The sequence below is a fragment of the Lampris incognitus genome, chromosome 13, assembly GCF_029633865.1.
Source record: "Lampris incognitus isolate fLamInc1 chromosome 13, fLamInc1.hap2, whole genome shotgun sequence".
Taxonomy (NCBI): domain Eukaryota; kingdom Metazoa; phylum Chordata; class Actinopteri; order Lampriformes; family Lampridae; genus Lampris; species Lampris incognitus.
In genome coordinates, this window is record NC_079223.1 from 29545933 (window position 1) to 29568073 (window position 22141).

Consider the following 22141-nt stretch of genomic DNA (forward strand, 5'->3'; position numbering starts at 1 on the left):
GCATGTTGGTGTGAGAAGGCATGTTTGGGTTTTGGCTAATTATAGCATTAATACCTTGTATGAGTGCAGTAAATTGCTGGTTGGTTAGCTACACACACACACACACACACACACACACACACACACACACACACACACACACATAATAGTACTCTCTCTCTCTCACACACACACAAATACATATATATGTATACACACACACACTCATAGATAGATAGATAGATAGATAGATAGATAGATAGATAGATAGATAGATAGATAGATAGATAGATAGATAGATAGATATAGATGTATAGATATATATGTATGTATGTATGTATAGCTTTTTTTTTTTGAAACCGTCAATGGTGTTGATAGAAATGCTCAACTAATGAGGAGCGGAATATCAATACAGATGCAGGGAAAAAAAGTTTTAATACAAACCCCAATTCCAATGAAGTTGGGACGTTGTGTAAAATGTGAATAAAAACAGAATACAATGATCTGCAAATTCTTTTCCACCTATATTCAATTGAATACATTACAAAGACAAGATATTTAATGTTCAAACTGATAAACTTTATTGTTTTTTGCAAATATTCACTCATTTTGAATTTGATGCCTGCAACACGTTCCAAAGAAGCTGGGACAGGGGCAACAAAAGACTGGGAAAGTTGAGGAATGCTCAAAAAACACCTGTTTGGAACATTCCACAGGTGAACAGGTTAATTGGAAACAGGTGAGTGTCATGATTAGGTATAAAAGGAGCATCCCCGAAAGGCTCAGTCGTTCACAAGCAAGGATGGGGTGAGGGTCACCACTTTGTGAACAACTGTGTGAGCAAATAGTCCAACGGTTTAAGAACAACGTTTCTCAACACACAATTGCAAGGAATTTAGGGATTTCATCATCTACAGTCCATAATATCATCAAAAGATTCACAGAATACGGAGAAATCTCTGCACGTAAGCGGCAAGGCCGAAAACCAACACTGAATGCCCGTGACCTTCGATCCCTCAGGCGGCACTGCATTAAAAACCGACATCATTCTGTAAAGGATATTACCACGTGGGCTCAGGAACACTTCGGAAAACTATCGTCAGTTAACACAGTTCGTCGCTACATCTACAAGTGCAAGTTAAAACTCTACCATGCAAAGCGAAAGCCATATATCAACAACACCCAGAAATGCCGCCGGCTTCTCTGGGCCCGAGCTCATCTGAGATGGACTGACGCAAAGTGGAAAAGTGTGCTGTGGTCTGACGAGTCCACATTTCAAATTGTTTTTGGAAATCATGGATGTCGTGTCCTCCGGGCTAAAGAGGAAAAGGACCATCCAGATTGTTATCAGCGCAAAGTTCAAAAGCCAGCATCTGTGATGGTATGGGGGTGTGTTAGTGCCCATGGCATCATGGGTAACTTGCACATCTGTGAAGGCACCATTAATGCTGAAAGGTACATATGGGTTTTGGAGCAACATATGCTGCCATCCAAGCGACGTCTTTTTCAGGGATGTCCATGCTTATTTCAGCAAGACAATGCCAAGCCACATTCTGCACGTGTTACAACAGCGGGGCTTCGTAGTAAAAGAGTGCGGGTACTGGACTGGCCTGCCTGCAGTCCAGACCTGTCTCCCATTGAAAATGTGTGGCGCATTATGAAGTGCAAAATACGACAACAGAGACCCCGGACTGTTGAGCAATTGAAGTCGTACATCAAGCAAGAATGGGAAAGAATTCCACCTACAAAGCTTCAACAATTAGTGTCCTCAGTTCCCAAACGCTTATTGAGTGTTGTTAAAAGGAAAGGTGATGTAACACAGTGGTAAACATGCCCCTGTCCCAGCTTTTTTGGAACGTGTTGCAGGCAACAAATTCAAAACGAGTGAAAATTTACAAAAAAAACCCCAATAAAGTTTATCAGTTTCAACATTAAATATCTTGTCTTTGTAGTGTATTCAATTGAATATAGGTCGAAAAGGATTTGCAAATCATTGTATTCTGTTTTTATTTACATTTTACACAATGTCCCAACTTCATTGGAATTGGGGCTTGTACATAGCAGTACAAACCTGTTTCTGTGTTCAGACCACCATCTGTATATATAAATATATATATATATATACACACACACACACACACACACACACACATATATCTATAACTTTGTTAAAAGAAACACAATGGTAGGGAAAGTGCTCAACAAATAAGGACAAAATAGTCCAGTGAGTCAAGTAAATTCATCAGCACTGGACTGTTGATGACAGGAAAAAGGTTGTCTGGTCTTTTGAATCCCATTTCCAACTGGACCACCACAATGGTAGACACAGGGTGTGGCGCAAACAACACGAGGCAATGAACCCATCACACGTGGTTACAACTATACAGGCATTCAGCTGGCATACAACAGGTCCATTAATACCTGAAGACTGACGACGTGATGCCAGAGAATACCTTAACATTGTAGCAGATCAGGTTCTTCCATTCATGGCCATCATATATCCCCCAAGGGGATGGGTACTTTAAACAAGATAGTACTCTCTGTCATAGTGCAAGAATTGTCCAGGAATGTTCCAGGAACATTCAGTTGAAATGACGTAAATGAGGTCACCACCACAATCCCCTGATATCAATCCCATTGAACACATTTAAGATTGATGTCTGCACGGTCAGCTTTCACACAAGGACACCACAGGACTGTTATCAGGTGGTCCAATGCAGTACTGAACAGGGGTTTCTATTTTCCCCGTCACTGAGCATATATATTTTTATATCGTCTTGACTGCATATATGCATAGACTCATTCACTCTATTCTTCCATCTCCCCAACCAATATACATACAACTAGCACCTGAGAATATACGCACACAAAACCACACATACAGTGCATCCGGAAAGTATTCACACCCCTTCACTTTCCCCACATTTTGTTATGTTACAGCCTTATTCCAAAATGGATTAAATTCCTTTTTTTTCTCATCAATCTACACACAATACCCCATAATGATAAAGTGAAAAAGGTTTTGTAGAAATTTTTTGCAAATTTATTAAAAATAAAAAACTGAAATATTGCATGTACATAAGTATTCATACCCTTTGCTATGACACTCAAAATTGAGCTCAGGTTCATCCTGTTTCCACTGATCATCCTTGAGATGTTTCTACATCTTGATTGGAGTCCACCTGTAGTAAATTCAAATGATTGGACATGATTTGGAAAGGCACACACCTGTCTATATAAGGTCCCACTGTTGAAAGTGCATGTCAGAGCAGAAACCAAGCCATGAAGTCAAAGGAATTGTCTCTGGACCTCCGAGACAGGATTGTATCGAGGCACAGATCTAGGGAAGGGTACAGAAATTTTTCTCCAGCTTTGAAGGTCCCGATGAGCACAGTGGTCTCCATCATTCATAAATGGAAGAAGTTTGGATCCACAAGGATTCTTCCTAGAGTTGGCCGCCCAGCCAAACTGAGCAACCGGGGGAGAAGGGCCTTGGTCAGGGAGGTGACCAAGAACCCGATGGTCACTCTGGCAGAGCTCCAGCGTTCCTCTGTGGAGATGGGAGAACCTTCCAGAAGGACAACCATCTCTGCAGCACTCCACCAATCAGGCCTTTATGGTAGAGTGGCCAGACGGAAGCCTCTGCTCAGTAAAAGGCACATGACAGCCCACTTAGAGTTTGCCAGAAAGCACCTAAAGGACTCTCAGACCATGAGAAACAAGATTCTCTGGTCTGATGAAACCAAGATTGAACTCTTTGGCCTGAATGCCAAACGTCACGTCTGGAGGAAACCAGGCACCTCTCATCACCTTGCTAATACCATCCCTACAGTGAAGCATGGTGGTGGCAGCATCATGCTGTGGGGATGTTCTTCAGCGGCAGGAACTGGGAGACTAGTCAGGATCGAGGGACAGATGAATGGAGCAAAGTACAGAGAGATCCTTGTTGAAAACCTGCTCCAGAGCGCTCAGGACCTCAGACTGGGACGAAGGTTTACCTTTCAACACGACAATGACCCTAAGCATACAGCCAAGACAACGAAGGAGTGGCTTCGGGACAAGTCTGTGAATGTCCTTGAGTGGCCCAGCCAGAGCCCAGACTTGAACCCCATTGAACATCTCCGGAAAGACCTGAAAATAGCTGTGCAGCGACGCTCCCCATCTAACCTTACAGAGCTCGAGAGGATCTGCAGAGAAGAATGGGAGAAATACCCCAAATATAGGTGTGCCAAGCTTGTAGCTTCATACCCAAGAAGACTTGAGGCTTTAATCGCTGCCAAGGGTGCCTCAACCAAGTACTGAGTAAAGGGTGTGAATACTTATGTACATGCAATATTTCAGTTTTTTATTTTTAATAAATTTGTAAAAATTTCTACAAAACCTTTTTCACTTTGTCATTATGGGGTATTGTGTGTAGATTGATAAGAAAAAAATGAATCTAATCCATTTTGGAATAAGGCTGTAACATAACAAAATGTGGGGAAAGTGAAGGGGTGTGAATACTTTCCGGATGCACTGTATGTACACATACATCCAGCACATATGTTAAGGGGCTTTACAGGCACATATATGTAAAGCACTTCTCTCCAGGCATGGGCCATGGAGAGCCATGTGTACAGGGATTGTCATTCCAACCAGAGATGACACCATTTGACTTCATTAGGGCCCCTACTTGTCATTTACACGTTTGCTAATCAGTGAATCCAGCTAGTGTAAAGATTGGATCAAATAAAAACCTTCACACATGGTTCCAACTGACAAGTTGAAGACTGGTGATGTAAAGTCCAGAGAAAAAGAAAAAGAAAAAAAAGTTCATCTCACACACTGGTTAGCTTAGCTTTTAGCATAGTAACGCTGCACCAAGGGTAGGTAGCTGGCTTGCTGGGTAGGTGTCATCCTGTGTGAGGATATAAGTGCATGGCGTGTTTAGACAGCTTGACTGGGCTTTGATGTGAAGATGCTCATGTTGCATATGACAAGTGGAGCGTCTCTGTGGGTGCTCGATGTACATACATATAGATGAGAGGAAAGGCAAGCGAGGGGATAGAATGGAGGGGAGACATGAAGCTTAACGTGAAGACCCTTTGCTTTGAGAGGTTGGATTAAGCAAAGTAGCGCACTGCGGGGCTTACATATTAGACCATAGCATGTGTTGTTTGCAATGGGGATGGGGGTCAAACCACCACTGGTCCATTAGTCCAACAACATGAGGAAGAAGGAGAGAGAAAAGAATAAAGGATGGAGGGCTCTGGGGAGGGTTGAGGACAAAGCAGAGGGAAAAAGCAAAGTAATATCTAGACCTGGGAAAGTAAGGCAGCCCTGCAAATAAAGCTTATATTTTCAAAGCTCTCTCGCTCTCTCCCATTCTGTTCCATCCCCTCTCACACACACACATACACACACGACACAAAAAAAAAGAAGAAAAAGCCAAAGAAACCAAGAAAGAAGCGAAGTCGACGCCCAATACTTTAGGCCTGGGTCAGGGTCATTCTTGTCTTGGCTGCCTGTGTTGATATTAACCAAGTGCCTGGAGGCTTACAGCCCACGTCAAACAGTCCATTAGTTAAATGAACATTAAAGTCAAAAATAATATAAGAAGCAAAATGGATATCAAAACTTTAATTGAGTCAAGGACAGGAATTGATAATTTTTATCCACGCATCAGAGTCCGCACAGAATGTGGAACATTTTCAGCTACTTTCAGCATTGCACCATCGAACTGACCTCATCTCCCCTAAAGATGGTTGGTTTAAAAAAGAAATCAGAAGCCACAAACTACAATTTACAAGCAATTTCCTCATGGACAATTTAAAATCCTGATTGTGACGTGTTTCTGTTTGCTACTCTGTGTTCAGACCACCAGCAGCCATAATGCTTTGCTCCTGCCCAATGAAGGCACTTGTTTCGATCGCCTATTGTTGAATACAGCATTTATAACACACAAATAGGTGAGACTTGGCGAACCTGTGCCTGGCCGCAGACTGATGAAGTTGCCGTAAGTTCTATTGTGGACAATTTTCACTTCACAAGAAAAACAAGGTGACCAAGGACAACATGTGCCCAGATGTCTCTCTGAGCCAAGGCAAAATAATATACCAGTCATATCCTATGTCTCTTGCCTGACAGTCGTAACCCTCACAGATGATTGATATGAAGCCAAGCATTTGGCGGTTATCCAGAAACTTTCAGCAAGAGTTTTAACTTGCCCCCAAAATACAGATCACATGGTTGCTGCTTTAAAGTCATCGCACTGTTACTAGTCAGTGTTAGAACTGAACTTGAGCTCCCAAATGAACAACTAGCCAGGTTTAACGGCCAATTCATGAAGTGGACGTTGAAGTCATACATCAAAAGTAATATTAGAGGCATCATGCAAGTTATGAAAGCCAATTAGTGCAAGATATTTTTATAAATTTCATTAATTATTGGGTGAATTAAACAACAGTGAGCGTGTTTTTTGTTTCTTACCTGTGATTTTGGCAGCCTTCTCCTCCTGGTTGACCCTGTTCTCCTCATCCTCCTCATTTTCCTCCTCAAAGTCATCCAGGTTACCGATGTCAGCTTGCTTCATGCTCATCAGACTGGCCAGGCTCTGCATGTCCTCATCACTGGCATCCAACCCGTCAAAACACACACACACACACACACACACACACACACACACACCAAGTAAGCCAACCAGCCCACACACAAACCCACCCATACATACACACGCGTACACAAAATCACACAACCAGCCCCCAGATGAAGACGCAGTCAAAATGTAAACGGTAAAACAAACTTGCATGGAGGCCTTACTACTATCAAGACAATGCACCAAACAGGCCAAAACTTCCATCCATCCATTATCCAAACTGCTTAACCTGCTCTCAGGGTTGCGGGGATGCTGGGGCCCATCCCAGCAGTCACTGGGTAGCAGGCGGGGAGACACCCTGGACAGGCCGCCAGGCCCTCACAGGGTGAGCGCGCGCGCGCGCGCACGCACGCACGCACGCACGCACGCACGCACGCACGCACCTAGGGACAATTTAGTACGGCCGACATGTCTGTGGACTGTGGGAGGAAACCGGAGCACCTGGAGGAAACCCACACAGACACGGAGAGAACATGCAAACTCCACACAGAGGACGACCCAGGATGACCCCCAAGGTTGGACTACCCCGGGGCTCGAACCCAGGATCTTCTTGCTGTGAGGTGACCACGCTAACCACTGCGCCACCATGCCGCCAAAACTTAAATTTGAAATTTTTGGAGGAACTTTTTGTTATGTTAACCTTTATTAGAGGGTAGAGTGAAGAGAAACCAGAAATTTAGGGTAAAGTGGAACAGTGAAGAAATGCAACTAAGATCCTGAGTTGGACCTGAACCCATGAGACAGGTGTCCAGGCCCGAGTCTACGTTGTTCACACTTATCCAGCTGAACCACCAGGACAGCTCCCTTTTAATGATGGAAGGAAATCATATCATAAATTTCAACATGTAAGAAAGAGTGAGAGTGGGTATGTATGAAACAATAACATTTTATTTTCAATGCATCTCCAGGCAGACAGAAGCTGCACGTTACCCAACCTGAGGGTCTCAACACTACAGCCACCACTACCTAGATCACACTACGGGATTACTGCTGCCCCCCCCCCCATCATCACCCCTTTCCATCTTACCCTCCAATTCTTCACTTCACACCTCTATCCTCCTCCAGTCATAACTGCGACAAACTCTGAACTATTCTGCACATCTCTCCTGCCTCTTTTCCCCATCCCTCCATTAATTCCTTCATTTCATCTGGTATCCTAGCCCAGTCCTTCATTTTATATTATTTCCCATGCTTTGTGCAGTCTGTCACTCTGACTTCTATCTCTCTCCCCCACCCCTTCCTCCCTCCCCTCTTCATTCCATCCATTTCATCCCTCTCTCCCTCTATCCTAATTGTGGCATTCTCCTTTCTGTTCTTTGTGTTTGGTGTTTCCCGCCGGCCTGGAGGCTCATTTGAACTGGGTGTGATGGAGTTTGTTTGTGTGTGGTCGACATCATTCCCCAAAGGGTTAACAAGGGTCACGCGCCAACGACCCGCTGTCCGCAGTACAACAAAGGCCTCGCTGCGTCTGCTATTCGGCGGCCTGTGTGTCTGTGCCTGTGTGTTTGACTGAAAGCTGAAGAGGAATGTGTGAAACTGCATCACAAACTGCAAAGACCATAAGTGACTGAACGCACACCCACGCATTTGTGTGTAAATAAAAGGTGGTGTTACCAGAATGATATGTAAGAATGACTAACAAATTGCAATTACTGAGTGAGTGTGTGTGTGTGTGTGTGTGTGTGTGTGATACATGTCTGTTGGTGTGGAATAGGTGAGAGCTCAGTGTGTGAATGTGCTTGCGGGTGTGTGTGTGTGAATATATTTCTAGCACAAAGAAAATATGAATCACTAGCACTCTGCTGTTGCCATCAGCCGACAGAGATTAGCTTCCACAGAAGGACGAGGTCAACATCGCGTCAGCCATAGTTCTCACAAACTCCCAACAAAAACTTAAACCCTCGTTTTCTTCAAATACCTTATGACTGGAGAAGACATGAAACGGGCAGTTTTTGTTTTGTAATCTAGAAGCGATCTTACGGCTTTTTTCCCCAGTTTATTCAACTTTCCCTCACTGTAATTTCCATAATAACTGTGCTTGGTTGGCTGATACTTCTCTATTTAAGTGACTATATGAAGTGGACTATAGCACCCTTTTCAGAAAGCTGTGGATGGAGGAATACAGAGATGTCACCCTGTCCAAGAACAGGGTGACATTTCCATTGTAATATGAAACTTACCAAAAGCTATTTCCATTGAAGGAACACACTGACTGTTCAGCAATTTAGGTCTCTAATGAGCAACAGCAGCAACACAAAGCGCTACAGTGTTATTGTGCACAGTACCCAGGCTAAATAAATAATGAGGTAAAACGACTACCAGCCATCTTGTTGCGCAGCAAGACGACCAAATTCTAAATGTATACTTTCTATTTTTTTGTGGATTTCCCCCCCCCCTTTTTCTCCCCAATTGTACCTGTCCAATTACCCCACTCTTCCGAGCCATCCCAGTCGCTGTTCCACCCCCTGTGCCGATCTGGGGGGGGCTGCAGACTACCACATGCCTCCTCTGATACACGTGGAGTCGCCAGCCACTTCTTTTCACCTGACAGTGAGGAGTTTCACCAGGGGGACCTAGTGCGTGGGAGCATCACGCTATTCCCCCCAATTCCCCCTGAACAGGTGCCCCAAGCTACCAGAGGAGGTGCTAGTGCAGTGACCAGGACACGTGCCCACATCTGGCTTCCTACCCACAGACACGGTTAACTGTGTCTGTAGGGATGCCCGACCAAGCCGTAGGTGCACGGGGATTTGAACCGGCGATCCCCTTGTTGGTAGGCAACGGAATAGATTGCTATGCTACCCGGACACCCCCACAATGCATACTTTCAGCCGAGAAATCTCACTTGTCTTAGGCATGATTTAAGTGAGCTGATTGTTCCCATACATGAAGGCTAGCGATACTTCCGTAGTTGCTACTCCATGCCAAGTCTGTTAACTCCAACCCGACTCCAATCCTACCTATTCCAAGTCTCTTAGTCAGTTTTGTTTTGCTTTGCTTCATTTTTAAAGTGCACTGAAGATGTAGCATTTTGGAAATACTCTTAAATGAAAAGAGCATTATATAAAACACACTATATTAATTATTATTTAGCCAAGGACTCCGTGTTCACATTTCTGAAAGCTGCAGTGTGGGAGTGATCCCACCCCATCCCAGTGATCCCCCCCCCTTTCCTCCTACCCTGCCAATTACCCCACTCTTTTGAGCCATCCCAGTCGCTGTTCCACCCCCTCTGCCGATCCAGGGAGGGCTGCAGACTACTACATGCCTCCTCCGATACATGTGGCATTGCCAGCCGCATCTTTTCACCTGACAGTGAGGAGTTTCGCCAGGGGGACATAGCGCGTGGGAGGATCGCACTATTCGCCCCAGTTCCCCCTCCCCCCCAAACAGGCGCCCCAACCGACAAGAGGAGGCACTAGTGCAGCGACCAGGACATATACCCACATCCAGCTTCCCACCCACAGACACAGCAAATTGTGTTTGTAGGGATGCCTGACTAAGCAACACGGGGATTCAAACCAGCAATCTCTGTGTTGGTAGGCAATGGAATAGACCACCATGCCACACCCCCACCCCCACCCCCATCCCAGTGATGTTGACTTACGTGGCCTTGCCCTCACGGAGGAAGATGCAGGATAGGGAAAACTGCAACGTAGCTGACACCACCTTCTTGGAGAGGGGCTTGAATTTCAGCTTGACGTCTGTCTGTGTAGGCATGGGACTGGCATATTGCTTCATGTTTATACTGCTGGTGGCCAGGGCCTTTCTCCGCCCTGACGGAGACTCCTGTTGAGAGAGAGGGGGGGAGACAGACAGACATGGTCAAAGAGATAACATGTTAGTACAGTAACATTCCTTCAGAGGCAATGTGTGCATGTGTAGGAGCTTGCACTGGGGAGCCACTCTGAATTAAAAGTGTTTTCTGCATGAATAATGTGTACTAATAGAAGAGATAAAGACAGAGATAGAGAAAGAGAAGCAGGGGAGGTTGCGAGAAGAGATATAAAATGAGGTAAGAGGGCTGGATTAGAAAATAAAGGAAGCAGAGGGGTTCAGGGGAGAAAGAGGGGACAACGGGGGCGTATAAAATGGAATAAATAAGAGTGTTAGGGAGAAGCTGGAGGATGTAATATAGAGGGTGAGAAGAGATAAAGTCTCAACTCGTGAGGCAATCCCACCGGTTTTGTCTCATTGTTTTTGTCCACAGTTTAACATCATCTATTAAAGAACCAATTGGGAGGGTTTAGTAAGGCTCCGCATACATAGTTAGTTTTGTTTAAATAAGCAGTAGCAAAAGTTTCTAAAATTAATGGCCATAGAAATTCAGAAGTTGACCCTGACTTAATTACAAGATAGCTTGCGAGTACAAGGAATTTGGTTTGTTGAGTTGCTGAAATGAAACACATTAGAATGTAACGCAACCCAGCAAAAGTAGAATAATTAAGTTGGCAAAAGAGAGAAAGGATTTTAGGAAATAATGTGCCTGCTCAATCCAATCCAATCCAACAGAATCCAAATGAAAATCTGAGTTCACAAAGGCATATTGGATATTTTTATAGTGTGAATACTTAAAAACAAAAATAAGCATTCCTTTTCAATCCTGATTTGGGCCACTTCCATATGGTGGTAGGTCAACCACACATACTATCTGATATGCGGCCATGCGACTGAAGTCTGAGTAGTAAAATCAGAACTTAGTAGTATTAATATCTCTTTTTGGGAGGGGGGGTTTCCCCCCTTTTTCTCTCCAATTGTGTCCGGCTAATTACCCCACTCTTCCGAGCCGTCCCGGTCGCTGCTCCATCCCCTCTGCCGATCCGGGGAGGGCTGCAGACTACCACATGCCTCCTCCGATACATGTGGAGTCAACAGCCGCTTCTTTTCACCTGACAGTGAGGGGTTTTGCCAGGGGGGACGTAGCACGTGGGAGGATCACGCTATTCCCCCCAGTTCCCCCTCCTCCCTGAACAGGCGCCCTGACCAACCACAGGAGGCACTACTGCAGTGACCAGGACACATACCCACATCCGGCTTCCCACCTGCAGACACGGTCAATTGTGTCTGTAGAGACGCCCGACCAAGCCGGAGGTAACATGGGGATTTGAACCGGCGATCCCGTGTTGGTAGGCAACGGAATAGACCACCATGCTGCCCGGACGCTGTATTAATATCTTTTAATGTACAGTTCAGCGGCCTGACCAAAACCAGAAAAAGATGGAAGACAGCAATGATAGAAGTCAGTGGAAAGAAAGCAATATTAAATTACTGGTTTTATATCAATTTAGAGAGATGTCTCTATTCAATCTAAATATGGGGGTACCTTATGTTTTCGTCCAGTATTTGAAAAACTGGTGAATTAAATGAATGAGCGCAGTCACAACATTATTTGTTGTTCATCTGCGAAATTGAATAGTGTCAGAATGGCAGTAGCCCTGATGGAAGACGTGAGTGAAGTCTACCATTTTGGGACCAGGTGAGAGAAAAGTCTGGAACTAGAGCTAGGCTCTCAGGAGGTGGACATAGCCAGTAGCCTTGCAGAGACACATTTTTGCATCCATCATTGTGCACCCCCATGTGAAGCATCTAGTTATCAAAACCAGCAGATGAATCCAAAACGGGCTGAAAGCAGGGAAAGCTCACTGTTCCTCATTGTAAATTCCATTGTGGAAGTCTTCCTGATATTCCCTATCAAAAAGCTCCATGCACAAGCTGTTTCAACTTCAGTACAGGCACGTTTTCTGGCAGAGAGGTGCTTTGGGCCAGGGGCAGTCAAATTGGAATTTGGGTACATGCCACAGACCCCTTGATAAGAATTCTACCATCAGTGACGTTGTGTGTGTGTGTGTGTGTGTGTGTGTGTGAAATAAGAACAGCCGCAGTGCCTTGTCAGGGACGGCTAGATAGGGAAACTGAACAGTTGGGGACTTTCCAGTCTTTTGTGTGACAGGTTTTGTCTGCTGCCTCTCTGGGTACGGATGCACCGTGTCGTTAGCGGCTAGCAGACCGCCTCTCATCCTCCTTGCTATGTTGACACCGCAGGCAAGCTGTGTCTGCTGCCTCTGTTTTTTAACCGATTCTGTTTTGTTTTGGTTTTTCATTTCGCACAAGAAAAACACGCTTCAGTATGCTGGTTCAGTGATATGTAGTATGTATATCACTGAAGTTCGTTTGTGTGTTTTGCACTGCACAAGAAGTGTGTGTGTGTCAATAGATCTGAATCCAGCATGGTGATCAAACAGCAGATAAAACACACAGACACAGACACACACACAACCTTCAGTGTGGAATGAAAGCAGCAAGCAGCTGTAAAACACATCCTCTCCCTGTGTCTCTTCCTCAGTCTCACCTCTCTCTTCATCGCTCTCTGCCAATAATATTCTCTTCTAGTTTGTATCCATTTCGTTATGTGGAAACACTCAAATGAAAGCTTTTGGTTGCCTGCACAAATGCACGCAAACACATGCATGCACGCGCATGCACGCACACGCACACGCACACACACACACACACACAAATACACTCTCAATGTATCAATGGAAATACCCTCTCCCTTTCTGTGTCAGCTATGAATCATGCCCTGAGGATTCAGCCTCTCGTGGGCACAATGCCCAACAAAGGAGGCTTGCTAGCTCCATTCTGCCCTGCACTATTGCAGAGCAAACGTACATGTACACTGCATACACACATTCACAGGAGATAAGACGATACGGGCTCTTTACGTCATATGCTGCTGGATGTTTTCTCTCTCTCATGTTTCATCTTCTCTCTCATGTGCACGCGTGCACACACACACGCACGTACGCACGCACACGTACACACACACACACACACACACCCCTCTGAGACTCTCGCTCTAGGTGTAAACTCAATCTCAATCTTATCACTGAGGACCACGGGGTGTTCTCTAGTGTACACACACACACACACACACACGCACACGCACACACACACACACAACTTTTTCTCGGTGCACAGTTAAAGTTATTTGGAGGCTAATGCACTGAGAAACTAGGAAGAGGCCAAACAGGGACAAGAGGACTATGAGTCTATGGGTCCACCATCACCACTGGTAGACTATATATAGTTCAGTAATGATAAATATATATATACTTTCACAATCTTGTGTGTAAACATACATGTCAACTTCAGTTTCATGAGTAAATATTTTCATAATAATACAAGTAAAAGAAAACATTTCACATGAAATATTCTGTCAGCACCCACAAATTTGGAAAATAATCAGAATTCTGACAGAAGATGCAGACCAAGTGATAAAATCATTGTTAATATCCACAAGTCAGAATCTTGACTCGTACTCATGTTCACTATTGCAAAAACAAGCAGGATTAACATTTTAGCAATAAACATAAAGTTACAAAAATTAAATGTTGAAATTAATATTTGTTTTGGCGTCCTGTCAGTTGTACCATCCACATTTTAAACATAGGTAAGGGGGGGGGGCACACATTAAAGCTGCTAGTTTTGGATTTTTGTTAAATTTGCGCACCTCAGTGGACACAAGCGGTAGTGTTTCACAGAAGAACCATTTCATTTCCCACGTGCGTCGTCTCATATCGCAAAGCTCTACATTCACCCTCTGGTAGCTTCTGCGTTTGTTTTAAAGAGAGGAGTCAGAGGTGTTGTGGCGTTTCAGAAAAATACATGTTTGCAAGATATACAGCAATGAGGTCATCTACCTCTGATTGTGGCTATGCAGCCTGTCTCTGTGCTGTAAATTGTTTCTTTCACATTTCACAGGGAATCTGACCCAGAGACAAGCATGCAGAATCCCTCCATCCATTATCCAGTCTTCTCACTGACAGTCTCATGTACTTATATCGCTCATATAGAGGTGTCAACATTGAATTATATCGGTCATATAGAGGTGTCAACATTGAATTATATCGGTCATATAGAGGTGTCAACACTGAATTATATCGGTCATATAGAGGCATCAACATTTAATTATATCGGTCATATAGAGGCGTCAACATTGAATTATATCGGTCATATAGAGGTGTCAACATTGAATTATATCGGTCATATAGAGGTGTCAACATTGAATCATATCGGTCATATAGAGGTGTCAACATTGAATTATATCGCTCATATAGAGGTATCAACACTGAATTATATCGGTCATATAGAGGTATAAACACTGAATTATATCGGTCATATAGAGGTGTCAACATTGAATTATATCGCTCATATAGAGGTATCAACATTGAATTATATCAGTCATATAGAGGTGTCAACACTGAATTATATCGCTCATATAGAGGTGTCAACACTGAATTATATCGGTCATATAGAGATATCAACATTGAATTATATCGTCATATAGAGGTGTCAACATTGAATTATATCAGCCATATAGAGGTATCAACATTGAATTATATCGGTCATATAGAGGTGTCAACACTGAATTATATCGGTCATATAGAGGCATCAACATTTAATTATATCGGTCATATAGAGGCGTCAACATTGAATTATATCGGTCATATAGAGGTGTCAACATTGAATTATATCGGTCATATAGAGGTGTCAACATTGAATCATATCGGTCATATAGAGGTGTCAACATTGAATTATATCGCTCATATAGAGGTATCAACACTGAATTATATCGGTCATATAGAGGTATAAACACTGAATTATATCGGTCATATAGAGGTGTCAACATTGAATTATATCGCTCATATAGAGGTATCAACATTGAATTATATCAGTCATATAGAGGTGTCAACACTGAATTATATCGCTCATATAGAGGTGTCAACACTGAATTATATCGGTCATATAGAGATATCAACATTGAATTATATCGTCATATAGAGGTGTCAACATTGAATTATATCAGCCATATAGAGGTATCAACATTGAATTATATCGTCATATAGAGGTGTCAACATTGAATTATATCGCTCATATAGAGGTATCAACATTGAATTATATCGGTCATATAGAGGTGTCAACATTGAATTATATCCGTCATATAGAGGTATCAACATTGAATTATATCGCTCATATAGAGGCATCAACGTTGAATTATATCGGTCATATAGAGGTGTCAACATTGAATTATATCGGTCATATAGAGGTGTCAACATAGAATTATATCGGTCATATAGAGGTGTCAACATTGAATTATATCGGTCATATAGAGGTGTCAACATTGAATTATATCGCTCATATAGAGGTGTCAACATTGAATTATATCGCTCATATAGAGGTGTCAACATTGAACTGCGACTGATAAAACTCAGTGAAAAAGTCCTCATAGCAGCTTTCATTTTGTATAATATCAGAGCGTTGGCAAAACACCTAAAAGGATCGATGTGACAGTGCTCTTGTTTATGGGTTTTTGCATTGAGGAGATCGAAGGTTGAGTCCATCCGATGCCATGTGGGGGCGTCAGTTGCCTCAAGGTTTAAAACGCGGACTCATGAACAGAGAGTCATTGGTTTTGAATCTGACGATGGCTGACATAGACATAGACAAGGAATCAGATAAGCTCTTCCCTTCCATAGTAATTACTGTCCTGGTGCCCTTGAGCAAGGCACTTCACCTAATTCTTCCATTTTGTTTCTCTCACCTCTGCATCCCTCAGTCTGCAACTAGCTCTCTCCTCCATCCTGACCTCCCAAACAATACTTTCTTAAAAAGAAAAAAAAAAGAAGTAGAAGAAACAAGCCAAACAGACAATGAACAATGCCTTCAGGAGAAACAGGTGTATGAGGCCAGTGCTGCTGTTGTGCCGACCCATCAGCCGACCAACCGACAGACAGACGCTGCCACTTGACATTTCGCGTTGACATTTGAGCCTCTCTGTGACGGCTGGGGAAAATAACAACAAAACACCCTCACAACAACTAACAACACCACCACCCTCAAAAAAATGGGTATTAGGAGGAGAAGAGGAAGAGGAAGGGGGGAAAAAGTCCCTCTCCACCTCTTATCTCTCCGCAGATTACGCCCTGGCTATTATACGAAGCTAATAGCGCATGGAGATACTTTATGAATGAATTTTCCAAATGCATCAAACACTTAAGAAAGGGGGATTTAGTGAAAAGGAGGATGGAGGGAAAGAGAAAAGGAGGAGTGGGGAGGTGCGGCAGGGTGAGTGAGAGTGGGGGCTCTTGAAAAAAAATAGGAAATACTTAAGGATATGCAAATACCCTGGCGAAAGAATGGAATAACCATTTCAACTGATTTGAGCTGGGGCAGCAAACAATAGGAATCTACTCTGGTTCGCCGGATGCAGCTTGTCAATCAGTGTGTGTGTGTGTGTGTGTGTGTGTGTGTGTGTGTAGGATGGAGCGGGTGTTGGGATTAGTGTGTGTGTGTGGGGGGGGTGCTGTACGAGGTTGTGACAATGTGTGAAATGAAAGGGAAGGACAATACAGAAGTTTAATTTATTACAGAAGGGATATGACTATCAATACACTTCCTCTCTCTAGAATGGCTAAATACCTGTGTGTGTGGTAAAGGGAGAGGATGAGAGGGAGAGAAAGAGAGCCAGAGAGAGAAATGGACTAATAGAGAAATGGAGGATGCGATGGAGTAGAGAATGAGAGGCGGTAGTTGTATGCTGCCCCCTAGCGGCTCCCCGGTGCAAAGCCACAGATGTGATAGAACTACTGGGTAGCGCTATACTCAAACGCTGAGCCCTGTTTGTCAGCAAAAGTTTGGATGGAAGACACGGCAAATACAATCATGCAAATATGTCTGAAGTTTACTAAAGCGTTGCTTCATTTCTTTACAGCCACAAGGAATGAATGTTTTGTGTATTTTCAAGTTTTTGCCCTGTGGTTCAACACAAATTAATATCTGTCAAATAAGCAGGTCAGACACGCCACATCTGTTGATTTGAGGCCAGCTGTACTGAAAAACAAGTATATTTAAAAAGAAAGGGGGGAAAGGGGGGGTATGGAAGCAATGATGTAAATGAGGCATTTTAGAGTGTGTATGTATGCATAACACACGTTCCTTACATTAATTAAGGTATGTGTGTGGGGGTGTTTGAGAAAGAGAAAAAGGTGTGTCTTAGGGTACCAGTCCTGCCCCTTTCCCCTGATGCCAGCTGGCCTAGGATCGATCCACAGCTGCTCCCCTGGTGGGGGGGCAGGGGTCAGGGTAGGAGGGGGCCCAGGATCCCCCCCGACCTAAAATGCCAATGGGACAGGACGGATGGGGGAGGTTCCCCTTTTGTCATAGAGAGATGGATTAATTAGGCTGAGTGTTCGAAAGCATCGGCTATCCTTGTGTTGAACAAGGCCTTATTCCCAAACACACACACACAGGACACACAAATACAAAAATACACAGGAAAAAGCCAACACATAGGTGTACATGGACAGAGGTGAATGAGGACACACACACACACACACACATACACACACAGACAATCTCTTTCATTCACAAATAAGCCCCCATCCCCACCCTCCCACACACACGCCAATCAGCTAATGGCTTTTTAACACAGGCCACCAGTCAATTGATTTCTAATTGGAACAAATGTGGTCAATGTTTCCCATTGATCTGCATGCTTTCCAATACACTCCCTCAGGCGGCTTACACTTGACGCCGACTATCCATGCATCGACTTAATCTATGCTCACACTGACTTGACTGGCTTCGTTGGTTAATTCTGGCTTTGTGTTTTAAGACCTACTGGCAGATAGTCTTTTTGTGACTTTCTTGTGACTATCTCTGCTGCTATCTCAAACATCAGCCAACAATGCTGCAAATACCTTCACTTGCATTCATGCCTCTGATTTGCAAATTGATGATCTAAAATACGGTGTTATTTTTGTTTACGTAACAGCTGTTGGATATAATCCACTGAATACATCTAAAATCAAAAGGCAAATTTAATGATGAGTTTCCCAGTCACTGTGAATCAATGACTGCGACACATCAGGACAGAGCTAAATGTCAGTTTTGTTTGTTTGGGTTTTTTTTTGGGGGGGGGGGTTCCTCTCAAAAACTAGTGGGAGATATTACATCAATAAAAATCGTTTCAGAAGTGTGGGAGAGCTCTGTGGAGACTCCATCCACTACGACGACTGGAGTAGCAGAAAGCTCATGAACTACTGCATGAAATAAGATACTTCTCCATCTTCTGTTTACAGCATCGACAGGCTATGCTACATGTTGTGTGGTGTGTTAAACGGTATGCTTTGTCTACACTGTCCACGAAGCACATCCTGCTTTTCTCGTGTAACCCTCTCGCCCTTAAACTGTTGGCAGTATGTACCACAACAAATCTCCAAGTTAACCCCTATCCATTGCTTGTACTTGCTGACTAAAAGACAAAATCTGTGATTTTTTTATTTTTTTACCCATTAATAAACCATTATTTTATCAATTTTCTGACCAGGTAACATGAACAATGGTGCAGCGGCAAACACTTACTTGAAAGAACACTAGAATAAAAAAAGACTGAAACATGATGCCAAAGTGGCAATGCTTCTGCTGGACAGATAATCAATATTACTGTAGATCAGTGTTGCAACGTAGTTTGATGGAGTTTGTAAAACATTAGACTGCCTGTGTTTTCTTTGGTCCAAGGATACCATTTTTTTTTATGTGGATTTTTCCCCTCTTTTCTCCCCAGTTGTACTTGGCCAACTACCCCACTCTTCCGAGCCATCTTTGTCGCTGCGCCACCCCCTCTGCTGATCCGGGGAGGGCTGCAGACTACCACCTGCCTCCTCTGATACATGTGGAGTCGCCAGCCACTTCTTTTCACTTGACAGCGAGGAGTTTCACCAAGGGAACGTAGTGCGCGGAAGGATCATGCTATACCCACCAGTTCTCCCTCCCCACCGAACAGGCGCCTCGACCAACCAGAGGAGGTGCTAGTGCAGCGACAAGGACACACACCTACATCCGGCTTCCCACCCACAAACATGGCAAATTGCGTCTGTAGGGACAACCAACCAAGCCGGAGGTAACACGGGGATTTGAATCGCTGATCCCTGTATTGACGCGAAGGAGCCTTTGCATTGAAAGGAGCCAGTTGAGGTGGTTTGGGCATCTGATTAGGATGCTTCCTGGGGCACCTTCCTTTGGAGGTTTACCGGGCACAGCCAACTGGGAGGAGACCCCGGGGTAGACCCAGAACTCGCTGGAGGGACTACATGTCCAATGTGGCCTACGAACGCCTTGGGATCCCCCAGGAAGAGCTGGAGGGCGTTGCTGGGGAGAGGGACGTCTGGAGTGCCCTACTTAGCTTGCTACCACCGCGAGCCGACCCCAGAGAAGTGGCTGATGATGAATAAATGAATGAATGATTTGCTGGTTTGGCAACCTCAACATGGTTAGTAAAAATAGGCTGGGGAAGATTGTTAAACTTTGCCAAAGACCATTGGCACCAACTTGAATGATCGTGGCCATGTTTATCAAGTTAGAGCCACCCTAAGTTAGTTAGACACACCTAAGTTAGGCAAAGGTCCTCTTGCGGTCCCTCAACACCCTCTTCATACACAGTTTTGACTCCTGCCATCAGGGAGGAGGTACACTTTTCCTAGGAGGGCAAATCAAACAGATACCCGAGATCATTTGTTCCCTCAGCTGCTGTTTTTTTTTTTTTTTACTTTTTCCCCCCTTTTCTTCCCAATTGTATCTGGCCATTACCCCACTCTTCCGAGCCGTTCCGATCTCTGCCAAGCCAGGAAGGGCTGTAGACTACCACGTCTCTCCAGATACACGTGGAGTTGCCAGCCGCTTCTTTTCACCTGACAGTGAGGAGTTTCAAAAGGGGGACATAGCGCGTGCGAGGATCACATTATTCCCCACCAGTTCCCCCTTTCCTTGGAACAGGCGCCCCGACCAACCAGAGGAGGCGCTAGTGCAGCGACCAGGACACATACCCACATCCGGCTTCCCACCCGCAGACACGGCCAATTGTGTCTGTAGGAACACCCGACCAAGCTGGAGGCAACATGGGGATTTGAACTGCTGATCCTCGTGTTGGTAGGCAACAGAATAGACCGCCACACCACCCGGATGCCTCCGTCTGCTGGGTTTTTAAACAAGCTGTAGGCCTAGTCGCTACTGCACACACACTTTAACAAGGACTGACGGACTCTTAAGTGTTTTTTGCAGCTTATTGCAGCTTTATTACGATAACATCTACTGTATGTTTTATGTACACTACCGTTCAAAAGTTTGGGATCACATTGAAATGTCCATATTTTTGAAGGAAAAGCACTGTACTTTTCAATGAAGATAACTTTAAACTAGTCTTAACTTTAAAGAAATACACTCTATACATTGCTAATGTGGTAAATGACTATTCTAGCTGCAAATGTCTGGTTTTTGGTGCAATATCTACATGGGTGTATAGAGGCCCATTTCAAGCAACTATCACTCCAGTGTTCTAATGGTACAATGTGTTTGCTCATTGGCTCAGAAGGCTAATTGATGATTAGAAAACCCTTGTGCAATCATGTTCACACATCTGAAAACAGTTTAGCTCGTTACAGAAGCTACAAAACTGACCTTCCTTTGAGCAGATTGAGTTTCTGGAGCATCACATTTGTGGGGTCAATTAAACGCTCAAAATGGCCAGAAAAAGAGAACTTTCATCTGAAACTCGACAGTCTATTCTTGTTCTTAGAAATGAAGGCTATTCCATGCGAGAAATTGCTAGGAAATTGAAGATTTCCTACACCGGTGTGTACTACTCCCTTCAGAGGACAGCACAAACAGGCTCTAACCAGAGTAGAAAAAGAAGTGGGAGGCCGCGTTGCACAACTGAGCAAGAAGATAAGTACATTAGAGTCTCTAGTTTGAGAAACAGACGCCTCACAGGTCCCCAACTGGCATCTTCATTAAATAGTACCCGCAAAACACCAGTGTCAACATCTACAGTGAAGAGGCGGCTGCGGGATTCTGGGCTTCAGGGCAGAGTGGCAAAGGAAAAGCCATATCTGAGACTGACCAATAAAAGAAAAAGATTAAGATGGGCAAAAGAACACAGACATTGGACAGAGGAAGACTGGAAAAAAGTGTTGTGGACGGATGAATCCAAGTTTGAGGTGTTTGGATCACAAAGAAGAACGTTTGTGAGACGCAGAACAAATGAAAAGATGCTGGAAGAATGCCTGACGCCATCTGTTAAGCATGGTGGAGGTAATGTGATGGTCTGGGGTTGCTTTGGTGCTGGTAAGGTGGGAGATTTGTACAGGGTAAAAGGGATTCTGAATAAGGAAGGCTATCACTCCATTTTGCAACGCCATGCCATACCCAGTGGACAGCGCTTGATTGGAGCCAATTTCATCCTACAATAGGACAATGACCCTAAACACACCTCCAAATTGTGCAAGAACTATTTAGAGCAGAAGCAGGCAGCTGGTATTCTATCGGTAATGGAGTGGCCAGCGCAGTCACCAGATCTGAACCCCATTGAGCTGTTGTGGGAGCAGCTTGACCGTATGGTACGCAAGAAGTGCCCATCCAACCAATCCAACTTGTGGGAGCTGCTTCTGGAAGCGTGGGGTGCAATTTCTCCAG

The 22141-nt window shown here is 44.2% G+C and overlaps 1 protein-coding gene across 2 annotated transcripts in view; it reads right to left on the reverse strand.

The window, feature by feature from the left end:
• ehbp1 (EH domain binding protein 1) overlaps positions 1–22141 on the reverse strand; it is a 256601-nt gene that overhangs the window by 152055 nt on the left and 82405 nt on the right. For both annotated transcript variants that reach the window (XM_056292313.1, XM_056292312.1), the window contains exons 6-7: positions 10221–10402; positions 6448–6587 (exon numbers count right to left, since the gene is read on the reverse strand). In XM_056292313.1, the coding sequence (XP_056148288.1) occupies positions 6448–6587; positions 10221–10402 (322 nt within the window). The remainder of the gene's footprint in view (positions 1–6447; positions 6588–10220; positions 10403–22141) is intronic.